This window comes from Scophthalmus maximus, chromosome 13, assembly GCF_022379125.1.
Source record: "Scophthalmus maximus strain ysfricsl-2021 chromosome 13, ASM2237912v1, whole genome shotgun sequence".
Lineage (NCBI taxonomy): Eukaryota > Metazoa > Chordata > Actinopteri > Pleuronectiformes > Scophthalmidae > Scophthalmus > Scophthalmus maximus.
The window spans coordinates 22,381,510-22,392,728 of NC_061527.1; the positions used below are offsets into that span (position 1 = coordinate 22,381,510).

Below are 11,219 nucleotides of genomic sequence, written 5' to 3' on the forward strand. Positions count from 1 at the left end.
CTATGGTGCAGAGTACAGTGATCTGTAGCGCCTACCCTTGGGGATCCACATCCCCCGGGGAACGAGTGGACAGGCAAGGATTTTCGGTAAAATACGACGCTGCATCTCATGTTCAGTTGTCTGGAATGCAGAAACCATTTGGCGTTTGTTTTGATAGAAACAACATTTAGAGAGAAAACTAAATAGCGTAGGTACACTCCTGACCGGCAGGGGGCAGGCTGCAGGAAAACATGGAGCGCATGCGTGCAAGGGGGGGAGCAGGAGCGGAAACAAGTTTAATATCAACAAACTTGAGTTTTACAACTCAAGTGAAACTTCAGGGCGCTCGAACCCGACAGGCCCTATCACGTTTCTCGTTTTCAGTTAAAAGTGGTCATGGTAGCAGCCGGTGCACTATGGGGGAAGCGTGTATGTGCGCGTCGATGAAGTGGTTCGTTCTCGTCCTCAAACTCGGTGGCTAGTGTGGCCAGTGGGACGAGCTAAGTTGGCTAACTCGTCTTCGTCCAGTGGACTGGCGTGAAGTCATTTCGATATCCCTTCGGTAAGGAAGCCGTCGTCTAATATGCCCGGATATCGCCGCGTGTCTGTTACGGTTGCGGGTGTAGCCAGGTCGTGAGCGGGCCGCTGTTGACTCGTCCTGGTATTTTTTTTTTATTTTTTATTTTTTTTGCATGTGGCGCTGCCGATCCGAGCCCGGTCCGCCGACGATGCTCCCGCAGCTGCTCCCACCTGTCAACTAGCTGGCTCCTCGCCTCCCCCCCCCCCCGCCCCGTTCCCCTCGAGTCGCCCGAATGGCCCACTGCGGCCCCGCCGAGCCGAGCGCCAAGGCGAGGGCGCTGCGCCCGGACGGCAGCGCGCCATCGCAGGGTGGCGTGGACCAGAGCATGAAGCCCGTGCTGTTCGAGATCTTCGGCGAGATATGGACCGTCCAGTCGCGCCTCGGCCAGGGGGTGTCGGCCTCCGTGTACCGGGTCAGCTCGGGCAGAGCCACCAGCGCCGCTGTCAAGGAGTTCCAGGCCGACACTCAGGGAGGCGACTACGGGTACCACAAGGAGAGGTCCGTGCTGGAGGACATCCAGGGACATAAAAACATCGGTAATAACATTATTCTAATGCACCTGAGAGCATGCAGACATGTGGGTACGTGACAGGCAGAGAAGGTGCACGGATCACCTCCTGCAGAATAAGAACATCAGTCATCGTGGGAGTGAAATGTGGTTAGAGACCTGTATGTCTGTAAAGTGGTGCAGATAGATTCCACTTGGAAAATGATCAATTTAACTTGAACATGCATGTCATCACTGGTATATTAAGGTATGTTAGAGCATTTATAAATAGGTACGGTCTGCTTTTTTTATGCTGCACACATGATAGCCCGTGTCGCAAGAAGGTTGAATTAGGAGGCTTCACATTCTGCCGAGCTGTTATATGGTTTCACAGTCCATGCCATTATTCCAGACTAAATACTGTCATACGCTGACTGTCTCATCAACGAGATGTGAATGCACTGGTGCAGGCCTCGCTCCTTTCTGATGATGGATTCATTCTCCCCGCAGTGACGCTGTACGGGGTGTTCACCAACCACGGCTGTACGGGCGTTGCCACCCGCTGTCTCCTGCTGGAGCTCTTGGATGTCAGCGTGTCCGAGCTGTTGGTGCGAGGCACCGGCGTTTCTCAGGGTGGCAGGTGAGTGATGGGATTTCTCCCGATGTGTTATTGCGACTGTGACAGATTGCCCCCTCATCAGACAAGCTCCACCATGTGCAGATTCCACAAATGGTATTAACCATATACAACATACATATGATTCTGAATGTGTTGCATTTGCACATTTTGTGCTGTTGTGCGATCGGCATTCGTTGGCTAAACACATCTATGACCAGAGAAACACACACACACACACACACACACACACACACACACACACACACACACACACAGATAAAGAACTGGCACATTCTATCAGTATTAGATTCATTACTCAAAGTTTCATTCAAAACAGTGAACGTTGCCATCTACTGGTCAGACAAATACACTGCACCTTTATGGCATACATTACTGAAAAAACCACACTAAACATTCTGTTTAGTCTGTTTAAGAAGAACAGCTTCTTGGAAAAAAGTTCTTAACCTCCCGTACAGAGGATCACTGGTTTAGTCTCTGTAGTTTGAACCGTGTGAGTGTGTGTTTTGTAAACAGACACAAATGTTAATAATCAACACACTGTGGGAGGCTTTTGTCAATAATAAATATGACTGATAAGTCATAGCACTATGTAATTAGGGAAAATAATAATAATTTCGGGCAAACGCACGCTTTAAAGATGTGTTCCAGGCAGAATGTCACTGTGAGAGATGGTACAAGATGCATGTGGCTGTCACAACTGTAAAAAAACAGAGCTTGAATAGAAATCGTCTCAACACTATCTGAAAGATCATATAAGTATTTGGAGCAGCTTGAGCTTTTTGCGCGACCTTATCGTATGACATATGTTTTTGGCAGACCCCAGCAGGGCCACTCCATGTGGCTTGTTCAGCATTGTGCCAGAGACATCCTCGAGGCCCTCGCCTTCCTTCACAAGGAAGGCTACGTCCACGCCGACCTCAAGCCACGCAACATCCTGTGGAGCGCTGACGACGAGTGCTTCAAGCTCATCGACTTTGGTCTCAGCTTTAAAGAGGGGAACCAGGTTGGTGTGCCTGAGAATCCGACGGTCTTAAAAAAAAGAGGAGCTGAGATAAGCGAGTTTTGTTTTTCTAACTCTTGACTCTTCCCCGCCTCCTCCAGGATGTCAAGTACATCCAGACGGACGGGTATCGTGCTCCGGAGGCCGAGATCCAGAACAGCCTTGCTCGAGCCGGGGTGGAGGTGGAGGGAGACTTGGGCTGCACGGCCGCTGTGGACCTCTGGAGCCTGGGCATCATCCTGCTGGAGATGTTCTCTGGAATGAAGCTCAAAGATACCGTCCGCTCGCAGGAGTGGAAGGTATGAGAAAGCTAAACTCAGGTAGACTGATGATAAACAAAGGAACAACATTCAAATAATTGGGGAATTCAGTTTCCTTAAGATTCTTTTTGAAGGCGTAAAACTAAAACTAAGGGTTGTAGTAAAAGGAATTCAATCTTTTATAACAGTAGGTTATAATGTCAATTCCCCAATTGTAACAAATTGTAAATAAAAAAAGCACAAAATATGGAATAAAAACAAATACAACAACAAAAAACATAACTCATATATGACTGGGGGAAAAACACTTTTACAAGTTCCAGAAGTTTTACTCAAGGAAAAGTCTAATGCAGACACCTTGTTGCAGTACTTCACCAGTGTTGTGCAATCTGTTTCCCTCTCCTTTAGGATAACAGCGCTGCCATTGTTGACCATATCTTTGCCAGCAACAGCCTGGCGTGCCCCGCCATCCCTGTCTATCACCTCCGAGACCTTATCAAAAGGTAAACTTCATCTACTATGCTATGAGCTGTGCTGTATAACGGCACAGTCTTTTACTGCTGTCTAAACAGAGGAGTCCGGTCTGTGTAATGTCTCCTTTCCCTTGTTATGTTGTGTCCGCAGCATGCTGCTCACCGACCCAAAGCAAAGAAGCACAGCTGAAACTGCCCTCCTGAGCCCGTTCTTCAGTATTCCCTTCGGTACGGGTCAATACTTGTGACATCCGCCATGGTAAACATATCTCTCAGTGTGGACGTATTTACTTACGTGTGTGTGTGTTTGTGTTTGTGTGTGCGTGTGCGCACACCAGCTCCTCACATAGAGGATCTGGTTCTGCTGCCCTCTCCTGTTCTGCGTCTGCTCAACCTGATTGACGACAGTCATCTGCACAATGAAGAAGAGTATGAAGGTACAGCATTTTTTTTCACCTTTAAATATGAATTGTATGAAAAGTACATTTATGAATATACATATTGCTTCTTACAAGTATGTCAACTGTCTCTTTGTTGTCGCCAGACATCCTGGAGGACATGAAAGAGGAGTGCCAGAAGTACGGCTCAGTGGTTTCTCTGCTCATCCCCAAGGAGAACCCAGGGAAAGGACAGGTGAGTCCAATTTATCAGCAGGCATGTTCAATTCAACTCAAAATGAAGCAGTTACAGAGAATCCTTAACAACATTTAGAGTAGAAAATAGGTTGTAAAATATGAGGGAGAAAGGGACAATTAACTCTTCTTATTCTATGATGAATTGGAATCTAATCAAAGACACTTTTCAGCCATTTCATTCAGTACAGCTCTGTTTATTTATTTCACTGGTTGAACTGCTTGTACAGTTTACACTGATACAGTGTTCTCACGACCTTTCAGGTCTGTCAGGGCTTCTTGGGAATGAATATAAATTAAATGAATATTTAATGATGTATTTTAATTGTTAGTCACATTGTCTAATCATATTCACAGCAAAACTATATTTTTATTTGAAGAGTGAGAGGAAGGGAGGCAGATGGCTTTTCTGATAAGAAAGAGACAGAAACAGGCCAATGAAAGGCAGAGCAGTCTTTAAAAGTACTGCCACATATAGTCATCTAAATTCTAATAGGTTTTGTAAAATGCAATAATATAGAAGCCTGCTTGAAAATGTCCTGTTTACAAAAACCCAATGCACAGCGAAACCAGAATGAACACCCACACATCCGATGGACATTCCAGGTGACATACATTCACCCACTAATTCGACCACGTCCTGTGTGTCCCCTCCAGGTTTTTGTGGAGTATGCCAACTCCAGTGACTCCAAAGAGGCCCAGAGGTTGCTCACAGGCCGCACCTTCGACGGGAAGTTTGTTGTGGCCACCTTTTACCCTCTCAGCGCGTACAAAAGAGGTTACTTGTACCAAACTGTGCAGTGAAGTCCTCAAGCTCAATTTACACCTAGCATGAAACAAACCACCTGCATAGGGCACGACAAAGGAGAGAGAGAGTTGTTTTCTCCCTATGAAAATAACAAAGACCACCCAAGTTACGAGTGGCCGCCCTGCAATGCATTCAGCCATTAATGATTGTAGTTTAAAGTTCTGCATGTTAGCCATGTGGTTTTTTCTACCTAAAATCGGTTTCATGCCGAGTGTAAATTGAACTCAGCGAATCTCATCACATTTCTGCAGCCTCCAGTCTGTGCACCGCTCTTACCCATATGCATCTACGTAGTGCTTTAAAGTCAACTGCATCTTTTGTAATTAATGACTCCAGAAGTCTGTGGTCCGGGGACAGCCGTTCCCGTTCGGGCTTCAATTTCTCTCTTGTGCCGCATTCATAGAAATGATCAATCCTGAGAGAATGTGTAATTAATACAGGAAAAGGCTGTGATGAGGGTTACTTAAAAAACTTCTATCAAGTGACACTGTAAGGTTGGAGAATCTATGCTCTACATTACAATCCAAATATTTGCATCTCTCAAGATCAAAATTGAGTAAAATACTAACCCCATCTCATCAGTTGAGTCAGGGATGTGGGTATTAGAAACATGTAGCAGGAATGACACTGACCTCCCAGCAGTAATGAATTCGTTTTATGTCCCTGTCAACTGAAAATGTCCTGTGGTGAAACTAGTGTTCTGTCCTGTTGTTGAATTTATGATTATGATGATGTTTCTGTAGCCTATTCATATTTGCTATGTTGAATATAAATGAGGGGAAGCGGTACAAGGGAACGTACAGGTAGCCTTTGTTGGCTCCTCAGGCAGTCTTCAGGTGCAGACAGTTTCCGCTGTCTCTCTGCCAGTAACTGAATTCAGGGCTCCTCGTGCCCTCTCCTGTAGCCTTATGCTGTCTAGCTTTTTTTTGAGTTACTAAAGTCCCCATATGCAGAAAAAAGAAAAAAATATATAAATATATATATATATATATGTATATATATGTATGTGTATATATATATATGTATGTATGCATGTATGTATATATATGTATGTATGTATATATATATACATACATACATACATATATATATGTGTATATATATATATATATATATATATATATATATATATATATTAGCATCAGTTGACTTTCTGTTGTAGAAAGTTCTTTTGTCCTCTTTGTTCCACTGAGTCCGTTGTGGACATGCAGTGCCCGACGCTGTCACAGTGGGAATCATCGTTTCTGTCAAGTGCCCAATGATACTCACAAGCTAGCTACCTAACTAACTAACCAAAAACGCCACTATAACAATAAGTTGTGCTAAATAAAACTTGACCTGTATGTGTCGTTGCTCACGTAGCCGAGGCCTTAGAAAACGATTCCCCTTCCAGCAGTCGTAGTGCTGCCTGCTAACAAAACCAGATAGGCTGGTAGAAAGACAGACTAATAATGGAGCTTCCTACTTGGCTGAGACTTATTTTCATTAAAAACTATATCCCTCCAAGTCAGAGGAAAAGTTGGAGTAGTGTCTTAACAGAAGTACTCCAAAAACATATTTTTCTACAATCTGTATTTGTACTTGCCTGAAATGTGCTGCTGCCCTAAAAAAAAAAATCCTCATTTGAAACTTAATCCAAAACTCCAACCGTGCGACTAAAGCACTTTCAATTTGGCAGTCTGTGTTGTCACTTCCTTGTAATTAGTGGCCCTCAAGTAATAATTTTCAGGCTAACAAACCAATGAACACAATTTCTTCCACAATTCTTTCACAATTTGTCCCATAGTTTGTAAAGACCTGGTACAGCAAACGAACCACTGATATCAGGATATTCCGTTAAGGTGTTTGATGTTTTATTTATGATCTGCATATCTTCCGTTGGTACTGTGTAACGCAGCAGCCTTTGCTGGTTGGACACTCAGTTTAATTTGATCATATTTATTTAATGCGTTCTTTTTTTTAATAGGTCCTTAATCTTGTAATAATTATCCCGTAAAGAGTTATGTTGGAAGAGCCGCGTCATTTGGTACTAATCAATATTTTATCGAAACACAAAACCCAAGTAAATTATTTATATATTTTTCATTTGTAATTGGATGCCTCCTCCTTCATATATGTTCAAATTTGTGCACACCTGGCCGACAAATTGAGGATTTTTTTTCAGTTGTGAAAGAGTCCGTGGGTTACACCAACAATTTATTGGAAATAACTAATCTGCTTTTTCTGCATACCTGGTAGACAGAGCATAGGAGGATGATATCATGCAAAAGAAACTGTCGGCTTGTTAGAAATGCCGCGTTTTATTCACGGAAATTTGTCTAACTTTTAATTTTCAAACATAACACTTCTTGTAAATGTATTGCTGACAGTTTGTGAAAATGGAGCACTTTATTTCTCTATATGTAGTACCAAATTACATGGAAATGTCTTGGAGATTATCAGGAAACTATGCGGAAATCACAGTCCTGTGATATAATAATATTGTGTGTTTGTGAAGTCCGGAGATGCAGGGCCAGTTAGAGTCCCCCCGTTTTGTGCGATTGATCAAACGATCAAACAGAAGCAAAGCGACGAAGTAAGGAAATGAATGACAAAGGAACGGGGAACAAATGTGGTTATTACGCCATCACTAGTGACTTTATTAACAGGACCATCCAATCCACTATTTAAAGCCTCAATGCCATTGTTAAATGCACTGCAACATGATCACTTTAGAATTGATTCTTCTATTGATTCATATGTCGTCGCGTGTCGCAGACTGGAGGACGGTACCGACCCAGAACCGTACGAGTGTCTGGTGTTTATTAACGTTGGCATTATGTGGCTATGGAGTTTACTACTGTAGTTTACACAGAAAAGGACAAAGCAGGTCCCTAAATCGCCGGCTGCGCCTTTTTTGCAACTTACTTACTGTTCAGACTTGATTAATTCAGTTTTGGCCCTGTAAGCGTCGACAGTCTGAGAAACAACCAGCTGCCACGGAGCTGTGAGCGTCAAAAGTGGAACAGGAAGACTTTCAACTGTGTTTCAAATATTAGACTCGCACGTTTCTTCAGGCCACAATTGGCCTGAACGATATGACACCAACTTGTTTGCTCCACGCAGATCGTACTCGTCATATGAGCTCATTTTAGTTGAATCCTGAAAGTAGCTTCTTTCTAGTGGAGTACTACAGTAGGGTGTATAAAAGCAGCCGTGTGTGTGTGTTTACACCAATCATCACTTTCATTGATTTCATGGCAGTGGATTTAGTACATTTTTTCCTTTTTGAAAATATCATCATGAAATTAGTTTTTCACTTTTTGTGTACATAGCACTTTATGAAACTAGGTAAAAATATAAAGGAAAAATCATGCAACACAGTCACCATTGCACACTGTTAAAATCACACCCTACTAATGTGATATTATTGGACTCCTCTGTCTAGAGCTCGATGCCATAGTGAACCATCAAGCGATATCAACAGTAGCCTATGTTTGACCCGATAGGAACATTATCGTTCAACGGCATCATGGGATTCTATTTCTATTTGTGACGAGCGACGAATCATTTCCTACCATTTCGTGTCCGTGTGCAAACTAAGGCTGGAAACTACTTTTCAACTTGTCTTTTTTTTTTTTGATTACTTGTTTAGCCTTGTAGCAGGATGCAGTGCTGATGATGATGAGCACCGTGTTGTACAGAGAGGAGACGGGCTGAAGAATAGAGAAGCACACGCTAGTTACAGAGCTCTCTAACTAGGGCTGCAACTAACGATTATTTTCATCATTGATTAATCTGTCGGTTATTTCCTCGATTAATCGATTAGTTGTGGTTTAGTTTAAGATTAATTTAATGGTCCATTAAATGTCATAAAATCATCAAAACCCAAACCCCAAGATGATGTTTTGTCTACACACCAAAGATACTTATTTTACTGTCCTGGAGGACCAGAAAATATTCACATTTAAGAAGCTGAAATCAGAGAATTATGCCCTTTTTTTTTCTTATAAAAACTACCTGAACCGATTAATCGATTATCAAATTAGTTGATTAATTTAGTACTCGATTAGCAATCGATTAATGGATGCAGTTTTATCTGTAACACAGGTAGAGTGTTACAACCTCATACTCTGTGGTGAGTGTGTGGCCGCTGCCTCTCTTTGGAGTCCTCCACTCTTGTCTTCCGTCGCGTCTCCGTGGCTCCGACTCGGACGAGCCTCTTCAGTAGTTACTCCTCAGGCTGCTAAATCTGTTACACAAGGCACAATCTTTCCCCATCTGTTCAAATTCTGGCTTTGCTGGGAAGATCTCTGCCCGCCGGAAATAAGGGCAAAAATCCAAACGGTTTTCCGCAAATGCCGCAACAATGCTCACCGTGATCTCTGGACGCTTCGGTCTTTAGATTCAAAAGGCCCAGTGTGTAGGGTTTTATTTCAGCAGAGGTGGAATATAACACTCATAATGATGTTTTATGATTAGGGTACGACCACCTGAAACCAAGATTTGTTGAGCTTTCTTTATGTTAGGCTTTATTTTCTACACCGGGAGGAGGTCCTCTTCTGCTGAGTCCATCATGATTGTATGGTGGCCCAGAGCAGTCAAACTAAACACTGAGATGGCCTTTCAGATTGTTTGTATAACCTGAAGGCCCCTGACATGTTTGGAAAGAGAGGGGTGGGTGGAGCGGCCTCCCCCTTAAGTCCTACTCAATCCCACACACTGGATATTTGAATAAAACGCCTCTCACGGCAGTTTTGGTTGCCAGTTATCTAATGTGCACCTTCTTTTCTTGTCTTTGATGCTCAGCGTGGCTCCTTTTGTGCACTGACAGATTCGGGCCCTGTTTTTACGGCACCTGACCGCGCACACAAAGTTCTATAGTTGCGTGTTAAAAGATAGAACTTAGAGGCAGTGTTAACAAGGTGCAAGAGCTGTTACCTGTGTGTGGTGTGTCTGTTTGAGACAGACGCGTAATACTGTGTGTCTGACTGTTTTCTTCCATCACTGTGTGTGTGTGTGTGTGTGTGTGTGTGTGTGTGTGTGTGTGTGTATGTGTCTGTCTGAATCCCTGTTTGCCCGATCGCTGGCAAAAGGCGTTCTGAAAATATTGCAAATCATAAGGACGGCGACAGAAAGAGTCCGTTTATAACTGAAGCGGTAATATGCAAAAGTACAGTACAGCCATTCATACGCTGTGTCTGTAGTTTCCATTCCTATTTAACAAGCACACATGATATGGGCTCACAGTGGTAGTTTTTTAATGACAGCACAGTAGATCAGTGCAGTAGCATAAAAATATTTAATAAAGTTCATGAAGAGTGATCTTTGACACTTTGGTCAATTGAATGTGCATAAGAACAATAAAACTGCATCAGTAGATGAATCTAGAAATCTACTAGTGTTACAAAAGAACTGTGATTTCATGTGAATGTTGTTTTTTTCTTCTTCCTATTTTTAATTTAAAGGTGACATTTTATACAAAAGTCATTTTTCCAGTGTTTGTGCGCATAAATGTGTGTATCTGTGGAGCCTGCAAGGACCACAAATTTTTAAAAAAGACCACCGTGTCGTAATTTTGTGAGCTGCTTAAGCCCTACAGCCTGGCTCTGAACAACCGGTTCAGATTTCTCTCCCACTGTGATGTCACAGTTGGACTCTTTTGGGGTAGCCCGCCTGCAATCTGAGAAGCTCCACTTTTTCTGGTGAAGGGGCGTGACATTTCCTACACATTTTGAAATCGGTTGACCAATCACAACAGACTGGGCCCAGCTGGCCAATCAGAGCAGACTTGGGTTTATCGGGAGGCGGGGCTAAAAGAAATCCAGGTATCTAAGCCAGAGGGTTAAAAGAGGAGCTGCAGGAATGGGCAGTATGAGAACACTGATGCCTTTTCTGAACATTAAAACATGTAAACCTAAAGAGGTAACCTAAATTGAAGTATGAACCTGAATATGAGCATAATATGTCACCTTTAAAGCTGCTGTAATTATTCAATTTGCGAGTCGGTAAACAAAAGCCATCCAAAGTAACCAAGAAAGCTCTGAGATGAACTGCAGTCGCTACAAATGACCCCTTCCCTATGTGCACATAGTTATTTGACCTGTTGTTCATGTTAATTTAGGCATTTCCATATGATATTGGTGTCAAATCTGACCTATTACTGTTGCTTAACCAGGTTTGAGAATAAATGTCAGTCTGCACAAGCTCCATGGGCGTAGATATACCAAATCCTGAGGGAACTACTGTATCAGGCAACCAAAACCAAATGATTAGATGAGGGGTAATGTGCACAGTTAATGTTATCATCATTTTGAGTCTGAACAACTCAAGAATATCAAAAGACAATCCTTAAGACAATTATTGCCTCTTTTTTTTTTA

General features: G+C 42.9%; 1 protein-coding gene across 1 annotated transcript; it reads left to right on the forward strand.

Annotated features, from left to right (window-relative positions):
- Positions 1 to 228: 228 nt before the first annotated feature.
- uhmk1 (U2AF homology motif (UHM) kinase 1) lies at positions 229 to 5,346 on the forward strand. Its single transcript, XM_035648921.2, has 10 exons — positions 229 to 541; positions 693 to 1,095; positions 1,557 to 1,686; positions 2,503 to 2,689; positions 2,788 to 2,985; positions 3,355 to 3,449; positions 3,571 to 3,647; positions 3,758 to 3,856; positions 3,964 to 4,052; positions 4,709 to 5,346. Exons 2-10 carry the CDS (start codon positions 792 to 794, stop codon positions 4,853 to 4,855), a joined length of 1,326 nt encoding a protein of 441 aa, XP_035504814.2. The 5' UTR covers positions 229 to 541; positions 693 to 791; the 3' UTR covers positions 4,856 to 5,346.
- The last annotated feature ends 5,873 nt before the right edge of the window (positions 5,347 to 11,219 follow it).